At 45.2% G+C, this 22,424-nt stretch overlaps 1 protein-coding gene across 1 annotated transcript in view; it reads right to left on the bottom strand.

Annotated features, from left to right (window-relative positions):
* The window catches only part of LOC8032191 (prohormone-3-like), a 197,710-nt gene that overhangs the window by 10,578 nt on the left and 164,708 nt on the right, over positions 1–22,424 (bottom strand). The window contains exon 3 of the mRNA XM_040503436.2: positions 4,453–4,611. Coding sequence (XP_040359370.1) covers positions 4,453–4,611 — 159 coding nt within the window. The remainder of the gene's footprint in view (positions 1–4,452; positions 4,612–22,424) is intronic.

The raw sequence follows: 22,424 nt of genomic DNA, 5'->3' as shown, positions 1-22,424 counted from the left end.
CGTCAACCTCGTAGCTTAGATCAGATGCAGGTCACGCGCGATAGACCCTTTTCAAAATTCAGTCTTGCAGCCTCGATTACTATCATCATCTCAGGGTATGACATCTGTGCCAAAATAATGGCGGCCTTTTCGACGTTGACAACGGGTGAAGCTACCCAAATCTAGAAAAAAGGTGTTTTATGAGGCCTTCGAGGCGTCAGTACAACACGACGCACAAATTAGATACAACGGCTCTGTAGGCGTTTACTATGGAGTGTGGCTCAATAGTTTTCTTGGCAAAAGTTTGGCTCTAAAACTTTTTGTGTTGCTAAAAAATGTATTGAATGCGATTATGAATCACCGCTTTGTACTGGTATTTTTTTATAATGATCAGATTATCGAAACTGAAACAAAGCAAAAATTAATTATTAGGTCGTCGAAGGACCAACTCTGATGCGCCATTGACGCGTGCGAAAGTGACAGTGCCCGGCGAAATACAGTTTCATGTGAGCCATCCGCCGTTAGTATGTCAAAAAAATGAAACTGATTTTTGAGCCACCAGATGGCACTGAATTTTGAAAGGGAATATGGCAAATAAAGTCACGTGACTGCTGGGCCTCTAAAACGGAGGTTACATGAATTCAGATCTTCTGACTTCACGGCGGTGGCGCTTTTACAATGTTTCGCGACAAAATATTGGCACTTTGTACGCGCCCAGGCTACTAACTTTGGCTGTAGCCTACTATAGACCTTTTCATGAAAGAGCGTGTGGCCAGTGCCAGATTGAGTGCTCGTGCGTATGGCGCGTGCTTTGCTCGCTTTCTGAAGTGACGAACACGCACGTGCTGGACTGTGAAGATCGCAAGCTGGACTGTGATTTTGTAAACATCAGTAAATCTAGTCCACAATAGACTTTTTCCTAAATTAACCAAGCTCAAGCAGCGTGTACGAGTGTAGTTGCACGCGCTGCGCATACAGCCTTCTGCAGCAGTAACTGTTCTAATATAAAAATCTAATACAAATGGCACTTCTTCAAGCGCTTTCATCAATGTCTTAATTTTTTTTTTTACTTAGGATGTTTATTACAGGTAAGGCGAACGCGTGTAGCGCGTGTACCTACGTTCCTAGCATACATTTTGATGCTTGGCTAATTTAGGAAAAGGTCTATTTCAAGCATGGCGCCCCATTAATACAAGCACATGCAGCAATTGCGTGTGAACATAGTTTTGGCAAGCGTGAAATTGCACCTGCTTGTCGGTACGAGTAGAGACATCGCAATGGCCAGAGGCCTAGCTTGCAATCGTCTATGGGCCTCCTGCGCTGCCCAGAGGGTGCTGCGAATAAGACTTGTTAGTACTTGTTTTGGGTAGTACAAATTTTAGCGTCTCAAACTGTCACGCATGCAGAAGCGTGCTGCTCTGGTGCGGAGCGCGAGATCACGGTGAAAATGCAAAGACAGAACAAAAATTCGAACGCCGTCAGAGCTAAGACGCTGAGAGTGTGAGCCAAGAGATGCCGTTTCACGCGTTCCAAAGTAGACATCAAAAAGAAAAAAAAATTGAAGCGTCGCGACACAGGTGTTGTCACGTCACCACCCAGAGGTAAGAGACGCGTGCCCTACCGGTGGTGTCATGAATTTGGCACTTTCGATTCTCTTGCAACGTTGAGTTTGGTCGATTTCTGGCGTCCAAAGTTGTTTTTTCGCTCTTTAGCACCACATAGAATTGAAAAAGCTTGACCAACGTGCCATAAGTAGGGCTATGCCCAATCAGGTGAGCTTGTACTACCCAAAATGAGGGCGCTATAGTTTGTTCAAAGCTTCAGCGCAGGAGGCCCGACATGCGCGATCTAAAGCGTCGCTGGGGTCGGCCTGCCATGATTAGACGAATGCTAATTATGACCTAAACAAAGAATTTATCATCAGCGGAAATAAAAGGAATGTAAGAACTTAAATTTCGACGGTGTTGGCCGTGTTGCTTTGAGAGCGCTATGATTTCAAGCTACCACCATGCTATTTACAAACACCATCACACTTGTTGTTCGCAAGGTAATGATTTCACGAAAGGAAACCATTGGGAGGCGCTACCAAAACATCTCGCTAGGGTGCCTCAATGTCCTTCTGCTTAGGGTGATGCCACCCTTTTGTAGTACCCGATGCCAACAGCGCGCGCTCACGGGGAAAATACAAAGAAATCTACGAAAACAAAATGTCGCCATAGCACAGTCACCGCCACAAACGCGTGGCGGGACAGGTTCTTTCACGCGCTTCTGAACGAAAAAAATAAAAATAAAAGTGTGTGACAAAATGTCCCTTCATCTCGCCGCTAATAGACGACTTCGAGGAGGGTATCCGGCCGTCGCCATGTTTCTGCTCGTGCTGGCAAGTGCGTGCATCTACAAGCTTGCCAATGCTAAATTCACGCGCACGCTGCACATGCTTGCACGACGAATGAGGCGCCAAACTTGGAATTAAGAAACTCATGCTTTAAACGCGCCTGCCGGGCACGAGCGTTTGTGCGCTGACTGAAATGGGGAAGTGCGCCGCCTGGTAGCCACGAGTGTGTGGCGATGCGCAAGCACGCCGGTGAGAGTGGTTTCGGGCAGACAGCGGGTCATCCGACGGCTGACAGAGGCCTAGCGGTCGCCACACAGACGCTTGATTCGACGTAAAAGTGGTCGTATTCTTCGTTTGTTTTGCTCTGGTCGGTTGGGAAAAAGAAAAGTTACATCCTATCTCACCCCCTTGCGGAAAAAAAAAAGCGTGACTTGCGAACGCAAGTCACGCTTTTATTCCAAGCGCAAATGCCCCTTGGGAGCGGTCAGCTACAAAGACTCACTTCTCTCATTTTGTTTTGATTTGTTTTGTTTTCCTGATATAAAAGGATAATTGTCTCTATCACCTTACATATCAGCATTAGAAAAAGCGAAGTTCGTGCATGATATGATGTGCGATGCATGCCTCTCAACTTTAGTGCTAAAGCCCGTTTAAATATTTTTTTCGGAAGCTGTACATTTTGCAGACTTATAAATACCTATACCTTTTTCTGTTATAGGAATTTTTCTGTTATAAGGAATAAAACCCAGCTTGTTTTGTTTTTTTTTTACTTCTGCATTCTCCGGCAAAGAAAGTAAACACCAATACTGATTGGAAAGAGAAATGGAGCAACTTCAACTGCTGTTTTTATTAAAGAGCAATCCCACTTGGAGAAATATTTTTTCTTTGACATGTCATACAGGTCACACTTAGACTTGTTTTGCCTGCATCATTTTTTTTTTTCTTTTCAGCCAAAAAAATGCAATCGCTTGATGCAGTGGACTTTTTTCTTGGAATCACACGATCCCATTCCGCGAACAAAGAGCTGTCGCTCGGCGTCCAAAACAAGGACTGTTTCTCTTTACATGTTATAAGCCACGTTGCTCCCTTGTACATAACAGCACTGCTCTGTCTTTTTCTTTGCATTGTGTGACATCGCTGTGAGTCCGTTTTCTCTTTGGTGCAGCTAGCAGCCACACACTATTCTATCGCTTCACGCACAACGAAGAACAAGCAGCACGCTCCACGTCATACGCTGTCCTACCGGCCTCTTTGGGCACTCTGTGACTGGCAGCGCAACACCAGGACCCTGCGGCAGAATTGGGCCACGCAACACCCAGCTCGTAAGGAGAAAGCGACTCGGTCGGCACACCTCACAGTTCTAGTGCACCCTAGTTAAGGGCAGGATGCTCGCGCTTGTAGGTTCGGCTCCGCTGGCACTTGGGGTGAAACCGAGCCTGCTTTCTACATACGTGCAGTGCCTACAATTTCAACGTGACCATACGGTTGTTTGCCAACTTTGAGCTAGTGAGTTCGGCAGTCCTGGCAACCATGTAACCATGTCAAACTATGACGTGTTATCTATACCATAAAACGTCATATTTTGTCATTGCGTAATGTTCCAGTGGGCCACAAGCTACACCCCTCATTCAAACTCCCACTCTGACGGAGGTCCATGTGGCCTGTTCACTGGTGGACGCCAGGCACTGACGCCGGTTATCAGCGTGCCGGTGCCGAATGTCGCGGCTAGTGTGGTCGCGCATTTATAATTTATAGCTTCGCGATCTTAGAATAGACGACGAAACGTGCCCATATACTGGTTTTATAAGAGAATAACACCGTCAAAGCTTGTGGCGCAAGCACCTGGCATAATCTAGAGTCACACTTTCACGAAAAACTGTTTACAACGGAGCTTAGTGTTGTAAAACGAGCTGGAAAAATTGGCGCCTGAGCAAAAAAAGTTTCACCGATTGTGCACTTATGTGGTATAATTTACGTGATAAAATTTCGAGCCGTAACTCTCTTCCTGTAAAAAAAAAAAACGAGACCAGCAAAATTGCTAGGGTCAACGGTGAACAGATCCGCCATTGACCCTGCAGACTAGAGAACTTATTTCGATCGAGCTAGCGCATGCCCAAGGAGGGGGGAGGGGCACTCACTGAACTGCTTCTTGCGTAGCTCCCGCGTGCGCAGCTGGCAGGAGCGCCTGGTTCCCGCCGGGGCCCTGGGCAGAAGGCAGGCCAGGCCTCGCTCGCAGTCCGAGTCCTGCTGGCACTGCTCGCCCTCGCGCTGGCCGTACACCGGCAGGCAGGTGCCGACTACTGGGACAGACAAGCGGGTCGCTCTGAGGCACGGCCAGGTGCCAACGCTGCCACACTCGATCAGGACGCACGTCACACTGGCCATGCACTTCACACAAAAGACAGGACGTTCGATGCTTACGTGATAACAGAAGTATTTGCGGATATGCCTAATGCATGTTCGAAACAACTCTGCCTTGTACATATGTACGCTTCCAACATGTTCTCAGACATTTTCGTAAGACCAATGTGTTAGCACCGTTATAAGAAAAAGAAATCCGCTCCAGGTAGTACTCTCCAGGCTCTCTTTCTTAGAGCGCAGCTTTAAGGCCTGTTCACACATGCAGCGGAGCGCTACCAGCACAGCGCTTACCTCGCGCTAAGCGCGTGCTGACGGGAGCGTTCACCAGCTTTGTATCGCACCATCAAAACTGTTGCTCATGGCAGCCGATAAGTAGCTGACGGCACGTGAGGAGCGCTACATTAGCGCTTCGCTGCATGTGAGAACCGGGCTTTAGGCGCCCGTTTCCGGGTTGAGCGGCGTCGGCGTCGGCGTAACCGCACGCATTGCATTATGGGACGTCAAAGTTTCTTCTTTAAATTTAGCGGGGAAACTGAATTGGTGTTCAGGTCATGCGACGTCAATTTCCCCACTACATTTAGCGGGGAAACTTACCCCGCTAAATTTAACGGGAAAATTTTCGCTAAATTTCTCGCTAACTTTAGCGGGAAAATTTTTGCTATATTTAGCGGCAAAATTAGCGAAAATTGTCCCGCTAAATGGAAGGCGAGGAGGAGAGGAGGACGAAAGAGTACGTAGGGAGAGGAGAGGCATACCCTCATCTCCGTACCCTCCCCTCCTCCTCCTCAAGAATGCGCTCTAATTTCGCATTAGAGACAATTCTAAACGTCTTTCAACTTTTTCCTGATATGTCATCAGAGTGACCGCAGTTTGAACTTGCCTCGGCCTAATTTCTCTCGTTTTCGGCTACACAGTCAGCGGCAGGCAGTATGAGTCAGCCAATTTTAGTGCTCATAACACATGTTTCAACAAACAGAGACGAACACGACGGAGGTAAACGGACATGTCCGTGTCCTGGTCTTCGTTTCTGTATCTGTTTGTTTCCCGATAATTATGTACTAGGGCCACAAGTTTTCTTAAAACCGGGTTATTGCTAGCCGGAAAAGTTAAAATGCCGCATACGGCGCCTCTTGCATGTTGAACCATAAACCGACTGTTACAATTTGACGAGAGACGTGGCAACCTATTCCGACTGCTTTTTTTTGACAGCTTTACACAGGCTTCTTGCACTTGACTTCACTTCCGGTTAGCCTAGAAATCGAAACCTGCATTGTCGTCTGTGATCAGTGCCTTGGCGCCATATTGCCGGCATTTTTTTCTTCTTTATTTGTGTCTGCGGATACATGTTCCGCAGAGGGGGTCTAAGGCTAAAGGCACGAGTGCCTGACAAGGCCTTAACCCCCTCTTGGTATGCAGCGAGCATCAACATACATATACAATACATCCTATACATGTAATACATCATACACATATAATAGATCATACATATGTTAAGTACATATACATGAAATTCATATGAGTTCCATAGCGAAATCTTAATACTGTTAAATATATATTATTGTCTTATTGCGGCAGAGTAGTGCCATAGAGCCCTGGCGTTTGCGTCGTTCGCGTTTCATGATAAAACAAATTCGTCACAAGTATTCGATGGAGCTTAGGTCATAATAAGCATGACTTTTGTTTAAAATCCTCGGACTACACTTGAATGCGCGTTTAAAGTACCGTCGCTCGGCACTTGAACGCCTCACAAGAGAGCCGTCGGACGTCAAAAAATGTGTCGTTTGCTAATCATTTCTGGTGACTGACAAGACAATTTTTGCCGCAACCTATGCGTGAAATCATTGGGGGATATTGCGCAAAACTTGTTAGCAGTGTAGCCAGTCCTCCAACATCTTGACTGGCTACACATTTAAAGAGGGGCATGTCTCTTGCCCCAAGCTGTTCCCTGTTTGTCCCTGACATGACGTCTTCGTCCTCTTCCTATACACGCCACACTCTTCCCCCTCCAAAATATAACTACTTCTGATTTTTATATTAGGTGGAGCTGCCCTCGTTGTGAGCAAGGCAGTTGCTGTGTACCGCAAACACGCGGCAACGGGTCTGGTGTCTCGCACGGTACACCATGTCGTTAAGACGCGAGACAACGGTGAACGGCCCTTGCCAGCTTCCTTGAAATTACGGTGAAAGTTTTCGTTTTCTTAGGGGGTTATACAGCCACATTCTGCCACCCGGTTCAAAAGCCTCTTGCATGCTGTGCTCGTCATAGCGTGCCTTCATGCGCTGGAAGCCGATAGAAAAGCGGCTTCTGACGAAGTTAGGGGTGTTTCAGACGTGTCATCAAGTCATTAATGTATGACTACGGTTGAGAGGGACGGTCTGGTGGTCTTGAGAAGACAAGGTCGCATGGCATGCAAATTTCCCACCCAAAGATAATCATAGCAGGTGTATACTTGGTGACTTCATGGACCGCTGTTCGGTAGGAGTACAGAAATAAAGGAACAAAGTTGTCCCAGTCGTCTTAATGGCAGTTAAGAAACGTTGTGAAATGCTGCAGCATGGCGCGATTAAAGCGCTCCAAAGGGTTCATTTGACTGAGGATGCAGTGGCGTTGTTCTTGTCTTGGTTATGTTAAATTGCTGACAAACGTCTTGAAATACTTCGGACTCATATTTCCGCGAATGGTAGGAATGCAGCGACAAGGGTGCGCCGTATCGAGACGTCCAGTGAGTCACCAGAGAATCTGCCACAGCAGGGGCAGTCTGATCAGGAAAGGTTATGGTCTCTTGCCATCTCGAAAAGCAGTCTACAGTAACGAGTACATGTCGGTGTCTAGTTTTTGATTGTGGTAATGGACCTAGAACGTCGATGGCGATACGTTCAAGTAGTGCTTCACTGATGCATTCTTGCAATGGCGCGTGCACTTGCTTGTGTGGACACTTACGTGAAGCGCACATGCCACGTTGCCGGCACCATAACCTAAGGTCGTTATGGCACTGCCACCAGAAGAAGCGCTCGCGAATTTTCCGAAAAGTGCGGTTGATGCCGAAACGGCCTCCTTTGGGACTGCTGTGAAGCTGTGGGTAGACCTGGGCGCGGAAGTCGGGTGGTGCCACTAGCTGCCACACTACTCGGTCACCAGTAGGTGATTCCCAGCGTCGATACAAAAGTTCGTTGCGAAATTCCAGCGTGTCACGCTTAGCCCAATAGCTTAAGACGTCTAGAGAAAGATGCAATATCTCGATACGTGGTGGTCGACGACCGGTTCGCTTCTATTGGACACATAAGCCGACAGCAAGGTCACGCACCTGGGCTTCTTGGATCTCTTGAGGTGACCACGTGTCGTTAGAGAAGGCTACCCGGCAGAATGTGTCTATCGGGGCCAAATTACGGCGGACCACACTCAAGAACTGTGGAGTCTGAAGAGGGCGTCAGCGTTGCTGTGATGTGACCCGGCACGATGCTTTGTTTCAAAGTTGTATTGCAGGAGTTCTGCTAGCCAGCGTGCAACTTGTCCTTCTGGCTCCTTGAAACCAAGCAACCATGTCAAAGCCTTGTGTTCTGTAAGAATAATGAATTTTTGCCGCACAAGTAGTGATTGCAGTCAGAGAGCGCCTTAGCTATAGCAAGAAGCTCACGTCTTGTGGCGCAATAGTTACGCTTTAGTTTTGTGAAGAATCAGCTGTAATACCCGATTAAACGCTCCTGGCCCTTTTGTTTTTGGAATAGGCTGCCAGCGGCCGTGGTGTTGTTTGCATCACTGTCAAGAATAAATAGGACGTCATCTCTTGAGTAAACCCGTGAAGGGGGCGATGCCATGCCTGCTTGAGTGCCTCGCAGGAGTCATGATCCCCGGTAGTAAGTCACCAAGCCATGGAAGCTCAGAACGTCCGCACCTGAAGTCGTGGTCGGTGAGTTGGTTATAACAGATAACTTGGCTGGGTCAGGAGAAACTCTATGAGCTGAAATGGCACGCCCTAGGTACCAAGTTTCTTAGCAAATAGGGTTCAATTTTGGGAGTTAGGTTCAGGTTGGCGCCCTGAAGTGGCTGGACAACCAGCCCAAGAATTGTGAAAGTGTTCGGCGAACGTCTCCCCGAGGACCACGATTTCGTCTATATAAACAGGGCACGCGGACCAGGTCAGTCTCTGAAGAACCTTCTCCATCAGATGTTGGAACGTTGCGGCAGCATTACACAACCCGAATGGCATTAAAGTTTTAGTTGGGGCTAGTTGGTACATATCGATTAAAAGGTTGAAAGTCCTGAACAAAACCGGACAATATAAGACGCACGTGCGACACGGACAGGCGCCAACTTCCAACTGATTTAATGAAACACGAAACATCATCAAACTGTCGATCCCCACCGCCTAAACACATGCGACTGATAAAGGTTCTTATCGCTCATTACACACAACCCTCAAAAACACTATTTTTTAGTTTCGTAGATAAAGGGATTGCATACTTACGCATTTGTCAGCCTCTTGGTCTATACAAAAAGCTTCGATTCATTATTTTTCCATCTTCTTATTCCCTTTCTTATAAACCTTGTGTGCTCTAACAAAAGTTCACACCCACATCGTTTGCAGTGCTCCGCAAGACGCCCACGCAAATTAATTCCGTACGGCTAGCTTCTGTTCCTGCGCTCTTTCGTTAAAGCTGTCCGGCGGACTGAACTTCATTTGGGAAATACCTAATGATGGCAGTATTCAGTTTTTAGACTTGCAGCTTATTTTTACTAAGGATCATTTGTGCTGGAGCTATATTCTACTAACTAAAAAAGGTCCCCTTTCTTTCGGCAGTTCCCACTCAAAGTTTGTAAAACGTGGGATTGCACGCACCTGCCTTCACGCAGCCATTACAAAAAGCTGCCAGCATAGACTGCCGGTCAGCTTTGATCACCAGGTTGCACGCTTGACGATTGCCGGCTACCCGAAAAGCTTAGTGACAAATGTGTGTAAAAATCTCCTACAGAAAATTAAGCAAGAGGGCGGTGACAAATGTTGTGAAAAGACAGACAAGATGCCAGCTGGAACTCAGTGCCATGCGGCACTCAAAGAACAAATCCCACGGTGCCTCCTGTTCGAATCTGTCTGCAAACAGTCTTTTGTATGATGTATGATCAATGTAATACCGGCTTAACGTGCAATCCCGCGTTCTTAAACTTCCGAAGGAGGCGTGGTGGCACAATATAACGTACCAATATTACACTAAGAACATCTGCCTAAACTCGGAAAACGAGAGCTTTAAGGGGTATTCACACGCGGGAGATACCCCGGGGATTTCTCCACGGCACGAGCATCCTGCGACCAAAAACGTCAGCCTTTCTGATGTGCAAAAGCCTCGCGTTTTCATCTCGTGTGAATACCCCTTTATGAGGCCAGCTTGAACAAATAAACGAATGCACGGAAGAAACAAAATCTATATCAATAGGTACAGTAAATTTTTTTTTCTTACAGATATATTAGCGTTATTAGAGTGCAAGATAGGGAATAAAACATGCACTGGCGTGGCCTAAGAAAAAAAAAAAAAACACCGAGAGAAGCGTTTACTCAAACAGAGTAAGATCTGTGAAATCGCCTTCCGAATAGTCAGCGAAAAATCAACGGTTGTATTACCTTAGCCAGACTGTTCAGCCTGTCTGCAAATAAGGTAACTCTAAATACTCTTCCCTAGTGTACTTTCCTTCCTATGGCTCTCTCAGGGAAAGGTAGTGCCATATCGCGGATGATCAGGGCCGCCTGTACAAGCTACCAGGAATCTGGGCACGTAGAGCGCCAGAGAAACAATCGAATCTTGACAGCCGTTCTTGCGCGGAAAATATCCGCCTCAGAATGGCCTCACATTTATGTTCCTCGAAACCTCCACTAGCGTTTTTCGTCTTGGAAGATAATGGATACTGCTCTAAGGCGTCGCCAGCGGACACTCAGGTCAGCGCTGAGTTGGTCTGCTCGAAAGGAGCCATTTGTTTGGGGATTAATTTCTCCAGGGTACCTCCTGATTAATCTTTTTATCGACGTTGACAGATAGAGAGGCCCGGCCTTCCCGTGGGCGTCATCATGGGAACCAGGCCGATCCATCTGAGCGAGCTGACGGAGGTAAAAAATGTTGGATAAACCGTCCCATTCCCGAGTTTTGACGCTAATCGACTTGTTTCATTGGTATGTTGAAAGTACTGTGGGACGTCGAAAATTCCTCTCACCGTGAACAGAAACAATCAACTCTGGGTTTAAGGTTTTTTTTTTTTTTCTTTTGTCCTGCATGTGATTTTTTGGAGCTACACTGTACATTTTTCTTGTTGTGACAGTTCGTTGGCTTTCACATATTTGTATTTTACACACACATAATGTATATATATATATATATATATATATATATATATATATATATATATATATATATTGGGATTGAGTGAAGATTGACAAGTGCAGCCGTAGTAATATTGAGAACGAAGAGGGGAGAAGGTGATTATTGAATTTATTGTATTAAAGTTAGGGAAAGGGAAAGGGAAAGAGAGCTGGCGAAAAACTGGGCCAGGAGCGGGGCCGCTCCTGGCCCAGTTTTTCGCCAGCTCTCTTTCCCTTTCCCTTTCCCTAACTTTAATACAATAAATTCAATAATCACCTTCTCCCCTCTTCGTTCTCACTATATATATATATATATATATATATATATATATATATATATATATATATATATATATAGATATACGAAGGCCGGACTCCGGCCGAAACGTCGAAGATTAAATCGTCCGTTGTTGCTGTTTTCACTAAGGGTTTTTTTCCTTCTCAGTTTTATATATATATATATATAACGGTTCTATTTGGGTTTTGTACGTAAGTCAAAACCCAAAAACCTAAGTCAAAGAATCACCGATATGACCAGTCAAATGCCTTTCTTTCTAATCTTAGGTTAACCGCGTGTGTTCGCCAACTTAATATGCGCAGTGCTTCTGGACCAACATCTTACGTCCCTCATTTATGTGGTTTATGCTTAAAAGAACCATGAAATGATTTTGGATTCAAATTTTACTAACTAAATATTATTCAGCGTATAAAAAAAAAACGGTTGTATTAGTGTAGGAAGGCAAATGCCTGATTTTGGGTATCCGAGTTTGAAGATATAAGTGGGCCTTTTTCATACCTCTTAGTTTTTCAAACGTTTTATTTTTTTTATTTTTATTGTGATGCATCGGCAATGTTCGAGCACGTCAGCCGAATTCAGCTCCCGCATTGTAGGTAGCACTGCTGAACGCGGAGTGCGCGTGGTCTGCAGCACTGAGTTTGGGTCTGCTCTGTTTTTCAAGATTCCTGGAAATGTGATGATGGATAACATCGGAGGAATCAACAATTATTTTTTTATCTCCCCAGCTGCGCAACGGAGTGATATGCATGTTTTGATACTTTTTGTCCGTACTGAAATTCACTTTTCGTGGTGGCTGTCTTTTGATATCAATGTGGATTTCATTGGTTCGTGCTATGATTTTGTAGAGCACTTTTGACATGCAAACTTGCTTTCTTCCGTGTGATTTAGATCGAGTGCATTTCTTGCACAAGTGTACCCCCTCCCCCTCCCCTCCCCTCCCTCCCTCCCTCCCTTCCTCCTCCCTCCCTCCCTCCCTCCCACCCTCCCTCCCCCCCCCCCCCCCCCCACCCCCGCTTTGCAATAATGCCTCTTGGCGCTGCGTCGTAACATGTAATAAATAAATAATAAATAAAAAAGATTGATCATGCCTTGGCCTTGAGTGTGTTTCATTGTTGCGCTTTCAAACGTGTATAAGTCTTAAGTCAAGGCTCCTGCAACCGTGGCTGTGATGTTTTGCTTTCTATGGTTATCTGAAATGTGCGATTCTTCCATTCCTGTAACCGCTTTGTAAATAGGGTGAAAACTACTGACAAATAAAATGAATACAAAGAACACCATACCCTGACGTCATCACTTATGGCGTCAACAGAAAGAATACTAAAAACAGCAAAAGAAAAGCTGAGAAAGAAAGCAGACAAAAGGATAGGCATGCTTGCTCGGCCACGACGAGTTGAAGCTGTTTGACTCCTTGCCTGGTTGGGAACGACCGACAGCGACGCCCGTTACCGCCTCTGCCTGCGTTCCGAGCGCGAATCCTATGCCGTGTTCCGATCTTGTTATGTTCTCCGCAGCAATGAGAGCAATCGCACCAGGAACAAGGAACACGGACGGCTATCCTCGCTACCCTTCGCACAGGCGAGTGGACTTACGTTTCCAGGGGAGTTTGATTTCTTATTTTGCTGTTGAGTGGAGAAAAAAAGCAAGCTAAAGCTTTCAATCTATTTTTTTTTTTTTTTGGAAATGAAACGAAGTTAAATTGAACGAACTCATACGAGAACAGATTTTTGTTTTGAGCTTTATGAATATTCAGGCTTAATTGTGGCCAGTCACTAATTAAACAAAGCTGAAAAATCAATTCATGGCCCCTTTAATCCACGGTGGCACGCGAATATTATGTGCTTCTACGCAAACTGCTGTTATCTAATTTTAACATTTTTCTAATGTTTCACAGTTCATCAAATTTATTTTGATCACTCCCTAATTACTTCCCAATTTTATGGTTGACCTCCAACTAAAGAAATATGCCCATGAACCACTAAAGTGTGTCGATAAAAATTATCAATGGCTCACGACTACCTATTTTAAGCCTCAAAGAAAACGTGTTTCTTTTTGGGTTCTCAGCACCTGTGCCATGATATTTATGCTGCAAGATTTGTTTGACAGCGAATATTAGAACTAAATAATATACGACGGGTGTGTGAAGCTTGGATAGCGCGGAGCAGTAGCAAACTGCAGGCTTTTCAGACTTAAGAAATAAGTAAAATATACGGTCTCAAGATGACGCGGATGTACGTAGATTCCTTGTCAATTCTCAAAATTCTGTTATTCTCCTGAAACGAATCGAAATGCACGAATATGTTAGCTGAGAAACAAGACAACGTGTTTTTCTAATGCCCGAGTCCCACTGGAGTGACATACAGAAACAGCCGACACAGACGAGCTTTAAGTCCGTGCAGCATGCACGCGAAGGTATCTTTGGAAGACTTGCAATCACTTGTGCCTCTTACCGAGAGACTGCAAGCCTGTCAAAGGTACCCTCGCGTGCGTCTTTTAAGCTTGTCGGTGTCGGTTGTTTCTGTCTGTCGCTCCAGTTTGTGGGAATATACCTATTGCTATATTAACCAAGCATCAAGGAGAATGCAGGAATTAGTGTTCCACGCGCCGCACGTGCTGGCCTCAGCAGTAGTAACTTTTCTAAAGCAAATACCTAAAACAAATGGCATCTTGCACGCGCGTTCGTCAACGCTTTATTTTGGTTATTTACTTCGAATATTTTATACGGGGAAGGCATGCGCTTGTGGCACGTGGAAAACCAATTCTCTTTGATGCTTGGGTAATATTGGGGAGGAGATCGAACAGTCACGCCTCTGGCGGCACGCTTCAGCAGTGGGGAAAACAAACCTAATTTTCTTGTTTGTTTTTGATCAGCGATATCGATGGTGACGATTCGAATGGCCGCTCCTCGTGTAACCAAAGCACTGGTAAGAGTGAAGCGCTCGTGTCCATACCGTGCATCGCGGGGTTCAATTTCTTTGTTATTCTGTGTTAGGAAACACCGGGCTGTGGGGACAACAAGCTCGATAAAGCTCCCCCTATGGTTCGATCCCCTGCCCAATAGCAAATGGTTTATTCCCCTCGCTACTGCCCGTCTCGGAGAACGACACGACGCATTGGCTCAACAACACGTTGTCATTTATGCACTGCCATCGCCCGCGCCGCGATCCCAAGATCCCCCCGGCGCATCCGCTGCGACGTCCTTTTATCAGCAGCGGAGCGCCGCTCGCGTGGCCGATTGTACTTGGCCCACTCGCGGTGAAAATGACTGTGGACGATTTAGTATGCGGGCCACCTGGACGATCGATGGAAATCCCCAGGTTACCCACAAGTGGGACTCGGGCATAAGGGCTCAGAGTCACGATTTCTCCCTCAACGCGTATTCTGTTCTCCAGAAGTCAGGCTGAGGTTACTGCATGCACACTTTTGGGGGCGATTCTACACAATGCGCTAATAGGCTTAAAACAAACGAATGCCTTTTTATGTAGAGTGAGATATCATACTTCGCAGGAGGTTTCGTCCAACGATCGTTCGGGAAGATGGCGACCAGCCCCACGGGCAGACAGTCGGCATCAAGGGAGCAGCGCTTAATAACGACCTCCTAACGATGGTCAGACGCATCCCTCGCGCAGTCGCTCATGGCAGGCCAGAGCTGAGCGGTCCCTACTCGATTGCCCCGTCGTAATGGGGCTTGTACCCGACAGACGACTGAAGAGGACTGCCATAATGGCCTCCCGGCACGCAGAGACGGAGCGTCGATAAGCCAAGGCGCAGAGGGACGGACGCGCGGCCATTTGTGGGATGGCAGGCCCGGCGCCTCGGGCAGGCACAATCGGAGTTCTTCGGGGTCTCCTATTGGATGCCCCGAGGCACGTGACCCCGGCGTTGGGTCTCCGGGGACATGGAGGCCTCGCTCGGGGCCAGGGGCAGTCTCCCGCGCTCCTTTCGGGGAGCCCTTCTTCGAAAATTGGTCTTTTCTCGGGCTTGGTTCTCGGTCGATTCTGTTCGATTTCTCTTTGTTCTCCTTCTCCCTCTCGGTCGATTTTCTTTCGTTCGTGGACTCGGTGAATCGCGCGGTGGGCGCTAGTGCCTACGTGTACAGGCCTTTTGGTGGACGGGTGTCTGTGCGCGGCTGAGAAGGCGTGCACGTCTGCACATAAAGTGTTCGTGTGTGCACGTGTGCACGTATGTGTGTAGGTTCCGGCATGTTTGCGTGCCTGGATATGTCCTGTGCTTTAGTGTGCCTGGGTGTATCTGTTGTTCTGATGTGCGTGCAGTCGGTGGCACTGTACTCCCTTCATCCCCTAAACTGAGAGTACGTTGAACCATTCGTATATCTACCTTTGGGCACGTGGCTTCCGTCCGCACCCACCAACCAGGTGAGGGGTTCAGAAAAATAAACTGGTATCCCGTTGAGCAGGCAAAAGTGACCCCCCCCCCCCCCTTGACTGCCGCCGTGTTGTACAATTTCGACCACTAGACACGTGACCGTACCAAATCCTGAGGCTTTTACGCAAAACTGAGCCGACGTTTGTTTTGCGATCGCTGTAAAAAGCATGATAAACTATTTTCTGACTACTGTTAGCCACAGAGATCAGTGCCTAGCTCCGATAAAAACCCAAGATACAGACCGCGGCGGATGGCATCAAGTGGAGATATTGCCTAGCTGCCCGAGGTTTTGTCGTGAAATCAAATTTTGGACTTAAAACAAACGAAACATAACTTATCTCGTCAGTACTGTTAGTAAGGACCAATAAGGAAATATTTGTGCCTGGTACTTTGTTAAAATCTGCACATAAAACTACAATGTCACGTGTCTAGTGGTAAAGAATGTGCAACATGGCGGCGGCCAACTGGGGGACACTTTCAGCTGTCAGTTTTTTGCTCTAAGGCCCCTATCTCGTAGATGCCCATGCACGAAGGACGGTGTCAGGTGATAAGAGGGAGGCGGTTGGTTGGTCCGGCGAACCCGTATCTTCCGCCGCACTCTCAGCTTACGGAGCACCGGCCGGAACAGGGCAACATAAACCGCTTCTGGGATCGGTCTGGGTTACCGCGAGAGGGAGGTTCAATTACTCTCTCGCAGAACGAACGAAGGCAACATTCGTTATACGTTTAGTCTGCTATGGAGTGCCATTCACAGACAATTTAATCGAGAAAATACCATACGACGTCTGCTAACAGACTTTAAAAACAGACGATCGTCGGCCATGAAGCGATGGCCGCGGCGAAGTAAGATCGGACGCAGACTGAAGCTGGGATTGCATGCTGAAAGCCATTGACAGCTCGCGCTTGGTTTGCAAATTTAAGGCTGTTCCGCTGCAGCACACAAGGTGGCATCGACCGGTGAATGAGAAAGGACTAAGTTCAATCACATCAAAAACCACGAGACCTTTCTCGCTATTTGTACGTTCGTGAGACGTCCTCAACAAAATATTGCCGGATTGTGCAGTCGAGAACGGGTCAAAAATATATCATCGGTGGATCACGCGCAAGCTTTGGCGCAACGTCCAATCAGCACCCAAGGACATTCGAGCTTTCACATTGACCAGAATCTGACTTCTGGTACGCTAGACCGCTGGAAGCATAGTGAAAAAATGAGAGCCGTTGCTTACATGGGAACATGGAGATAGGATTGTTAGAAGGCGACATATCGACTCGAACCAGCCAAACGAAAAATTCTCAAGTGAAGCCGGAAGTAGAAGTCGCGGTCGCTAGAAACGCCTCCAAGAGTGCCAAAGTCCACAAAATAGCGTCCAATGGCGTCCTTTGTTTTGTTTATCGTTGGGGACGAATTCCTTCAAACCGGAAGTCAACCACGGTTTTACCTCTGTCGGTGTTATGTCGTCTCCAGAAGCTTCCTACCTCCATACATGGGGAGGTGACAGCAGCGATGAGCCACTCATTAGCGGCATCTTGGAAGTCCGCATGACATCCGTCATGATAAAATTATTCCGCAGCAAGGAGAAATTTTTTCATCTTTATTGAATTTCACGCTGATTGCCTGCATTTGCTAATTGTTCGCTTATAAGCCGTTCACCCTCGAATACCTTTGACTGCAAAGATGGTGAAAGAAACACATTTATTTTATGACTGCCCGTCCGACGCGGCGGCCACATTTTTTATTTTCTTTATTTGTATCTGCGGATACATGTTCCGCAGAGAAGGTCTAAGGCTAAAGGCACGGGTGCCTGACAAGGCCTTAACCCCCTCTTGGTATGCAGCGAGCATCAACATCCATATACAGTACATCATATACATATACTACATCATACACATATAATACATCATACATATTAAGCACATATAAATTAAATACATATAAGTTCAATAACCAAATCCTAATACTTCTAAATATAGTTTTTTAGCTCAGACATACTGAAATAGATAAGTATTAGATGCATATACGCGGTATGGTTCAAAAGACTAGATCACAACAGTTTTACAAAAGTTTTTACGAGATAGAATTTGACAAAATTATGTCCAAAAACATGAAGATATAAAAGAAAGAATTTCAAAACACAAATAACAGTTTTATACAATAACTTTGTATAGACTGAAAAGACCTATCAAAAGACGAAGTAACGAGAAAGGTAAGATCATTGCTAACAAAACATGATTGCAGTTTCAAGAAAGACGAGCAGTATCTAACAAAATGTGAGAGCACTGCACAATAAATTTGTTTTACAATCTCTTTTAAATTGGGATGTTGATACATAAAATTTTAACTCGAGTACGTCGCGATTCAAAATTGTGGCAGCCTGGAAGGCTAAAGTTTGTCGTCCGTAATTTGTTCGAATTATAGGTACTTTACGTTTCGGTCGTCGAATATCGTACACTGGTGTTAGTTCACTTTCTGGCGTTAAGTAGCTTCTATTACTGTGGATTAATTGAAGCAGTGTGAAGTAATATATTTGATTTGCCCTAAGCATTTGGTGGTTTAAAAACAGAGGTTCCGTACGTAGATTCCTGTAATCCCCCTTGTAGTCCTTGAGCATACGTGAAATTCTTTTTTTGAAGGACTATTAATTTATTATAGTTTGAGGCCGTTGTTGTCCCCCAGACCAAAATTGCGTAGCTTAGTTTTGAAAGAAATAAAGAGGGATACATATTTTTAAGCCGCCAACACGGGATAAAATTTATGACTTTGTACAGTGTGCCTATAATTCTGGACAGGTCACTTTTTAACTAGGTAATGTGAGCACTCCATGACAATTCCTCACTAAACCAAACACCAAGAAATTTTCGCTCGCTTACTTGCTCCAGTTCCAAGCCTTCAAATTTGATGCTTATACTTTCGGCGTCCCGTTTATTTACTGGTTTAAAAGTTATGTATTTTGTTTTGTTTGAGTTGAATTGCAATCTATTTTCTGGAAGCCATTGCGACAGTTTTAAGAGATATGCGTTTGCGGCTAGTTCAATAGTTTTTGTTTTCCCACTAAGATTATGTTAGAATCATCAGCATACATGATTACTTCCTGCGAGCCAAATATCTTGGTCAGATCATTTAGGTATTTTATTAAGAAGCCCAAAAATTGATCCCTGGGAACGCCATGTTTTATATTTAAGTGGGAGGAGGATATCTTATTAATAGTTACATATTGATATCGATCGGTTAAATAATTGTTTACTAGTTTTTGTGCGATTCCACGTATAACGTACCTACCTAGTTTATGCAATAGTATTTCGTGCTGCACAGTGTCGAATGCTTTTCTTAGGCCCAGAAAAAGCCCAAAAGTATATAACTTACTTTCAATATTTGCAATTATTTTGTCTTTCATATCTAGAAAAGCTTCCTCCGTAAATTAATGATTTTGGAATCCATACTGTGAAGACGTTATAACGTTGTGTTTATTAAAAAAAAATTCCAACCCATTTTTTATAGTAGTTTCGAAAATTTTTGAAAATGTCGATAAAACAGATATTGGTCTATAGTTGTTTATGTTGTTTCCTCTGTTTGACGCTTTGTAGACAGGATGAATTCTGGCAATTTTAAATTTGTTTGGAAAAATTCCGCTTTGAAACTTTTTATTTGCTGTCTGAGACAGACCGGAGTTATTATCGACGCTACATATTTTATACGTTGGGGCTTAATGTCAAGGCAGCGTCTATTCTGCCGGCAGCCGGCAGAATAATTTTTCCGAAATTCTACGGGCAGTCACCTCCGGCGCGTGTATCAGTGGGGAGCTCGCTAACATAGCTCCCCCCCTTCCCCCTCTTTTAGCGGCGACAGTCTGCGGCTGCTCATTAGAAATGTATTGACCTATTTGGCCCACCAGTACCACCGCATCGCGGCGGCGTGCCGGCCGGCCCAAGCCCCGCTGTCCTCCATTCACCCCCAAAAAGGAAGTGTTTCGTCGACAACATTCGTGTTTTTTTTTTCTTTTTAAGTTCTTTTTTCAGTCTTAATTCTAAAAGAGAGATGTCGTAAATATCGTCTAATAACTCAACAAAAAACAAAATTCCGAAGAAAAAAAAATTCCCTCGGGGGATTGAACTAAGATCCTGCCGTGTATGAGGCGCACATCTTGCCCACTGAGCTAATCCACAGCTTTTTTTTTTTTCTTTAATACATGGAAAATCACAATTTAAAGTTCTTATTCTATATACACACAGTGAATGTTACATACATGAGGATGGAGGTGGTGGATGAATGCTCTCCTGGTGATCAGTCCTTGATGAACATAACGACTGTACTCGCACTCGTGCCGCACTCGTGTCTTCACTCTGGGTACTATACACTTTTGCGGAAACGGAGAGTACAAATTATTCGTGGCATACACTTAAACAAATTCCTAAGGCAAGCACATTTCAACTGTGTTGTGTATGAAAGACATAATTTGATTATGTACGGATGTTGGCTGCTTTCACTATATTAAAAGCCAGGAAGTCCTAGACAAGCGTCAAACAAAGGAAACCAGTCGGGCGCTGGTGGGTGGGCCTCATAAACACTTCTAACTTTTGCAATTTCTTCCAGAAATATGGATTTAGTTGTGCGTGGAATGTCAGCGTTTCTGTCGATCATCCGGCATCTCCAGAGACTTTGTAAACCAATCCGCATGAGTAAATCATATGGGATATTTGTTTCAGTCGGGATGTATAAGTAACGAATACTGTGATCAGATAGGTCAATATCTTTTCTTAGGATTCTTTGGAGCACATCCCAGAAGAAAATCGCATCTGTACATTAAATAAAACAGTGCTCTATTGTTTCCGGCTGGTGGCATAAACGATAGTCAATTGACCAAGGCACAAAGAAACCGCGGTTCTGAAGCCACCATTTGACTGGAAGCGTTGACGTGTGTAGTTTAAACATGAACGTTTTAGTGCTTGGAGATACAGACATACGCTTTACACGTTTTAGAACGTCCTGTCCTTCACAGTTACCGAACTTAGATCTGTATAACGGAGCGGGAAAAGAACTTTCGATCAACGCTTGTGCTAACCGCTCTCTGGGTACTTCAAAAAGATAGTCTAATGAAAAACGGACTTTCAAAAACAAGAAGGTATCGACTACCTCTTTCCAGAAACCCCAGAGGCCGCTTGGAGCAGAGCTTGTAGTAGAAACGATAAGAAAGGGTAAATGGTGAACCAGTTTTCTTTGAACAGCCATGAGAAGAAACGGGTGGGATAAATTCCTAAAGAAAAACAATCTTGAGACCAGCTGGCGCACAAATAAATGCGCCAGGCCCAGGCCTCCCGAGTCCAAAGGCAAGAATAAGTTATCGCGTTTCATGCGTTCCCAAGGAGAACTCCAGATAAATGTAGCAAAAATTCGATGAAAAGCTTGAATTTTAGAGCGATTACAATGCAGTACTTGCAAAACATACATAAGTTTGGATATTAAGAAGGTGTTACAGACGGCAGCTTTAGCGAAAATTGACATTTCTCGTGCCCTCCATGCCTGCGATTTACGTCTAATTATAGTTACGGCGGTGCTCCAGTATGGATCAGTGGAACGAGTTTGGTCAAGGGGAACACCAAGGTATTTGAAAGGACAGCGATTCCATGATATCCCACAAAAGCATTTTGGAGTGGTTGCCCACGCTCCTATCCAAAAACCGTTTGATTTTTCTGCGTTCAACCTTGCTCCAGTTAGGTTGCAATACTTCTCCGTTACCTGAAGTGCTTCTTCAACACTCGCCTTATTTGAGCAGAATAACGCTACATCATCGGCGTAGGCTAGTAGCTTGACCTCTGCGGAGCAAAGTTGATAGCCACGAATAGTATCTTTGTTGATAATACTACGGCATAAAGGTTCAAGATATAAGGCAAAGAGCAGTGGTGAAAGTGGACAACCTTGTCTTACCGAGGATTTTATAAGTATAGGTTCAGAAAGTGAGTTATTTACAATTAGTATTGTGGTGCTGTTCTTGTAACATAGCTGAATGCCCTTTATTAATGTGGTCCCTATGTTTGCGTGAGAAAGTAGCCTGAATAAAAAGGAGTGGCTAACTCTATCAAATGCTTTGAATAAGTCTAGTTTACTTTAGTTTGTTCGTCGGATACTGAATCTATTACGGACCTTGCAACATGTATGTTCGTTTGAATATTTCTTTCACGTATACCGCAAGTTTGATGAGTTCCGATTAGATTGTCTAATATGAGATGTAAGCGTTCATTCAAAACTTTTGCGAAGATCTTATAGTCCACATTGCAAAGTGATATAGGCCTGTAAGCCTCGATCTTTTTCAAAGCTAACGTGTCTTCTGTTTTGGGTATAAGCACTGTATGTCCTTCGTAAAAGGTTGGCGGTAGTGTGTGGTGCTCATATGCGGCTTTGAATACATTGAGGAGGAATAGACTCAGCAGGCATGAGAATTTCTTATAGAACTCCGCGCCCAGGCCGTCCGGGCCTGGAGTCTTATCTGACGGTAGAGCTTTCATCGCAGCTTGTGTTTCTTCCAAGGTCAGAGAGCCTTCAACACTCTCTTTCTCTTTGTCTGTTAAAGATGGCACGCATTCTATAAGTTTTTGTATGTCTTCGCTCTCTTTGGTCTCAATACTCTTTCCGAAAAGGTAAGTGTGATGGTCTTGGAAAGCTTCTATAATGCTTTGCGTTTCAGTGCGGGCGCTGCCTTTGTGGTTTATTTCGAGTATTTCTTTGCTTAGA

Source organism: Ixodes scapularis, unplaced genomic scaffold (genome assembly GCF_016920785.2).
Source record: "Ixodes scapularis isolate PalLabHiFi unplaced genomic scaffold, ASM1692078v2 PGA_scaffold0__279_contigs__length_252992795, whole genome shotgun sequence".
In the NCBI taxonomy this organism is placed as follows: Eukaryota; Metazoa; Arthropoda; class Arachnida; order Ixodida; family Ixodidae; genus Ixodes; species Ixodes scapularis.
The sequence above is the reverse complement of the archived record's forward strand: the minus strand, read 5'-3'. Positions and strand labels throughout refer to the sequence as shown.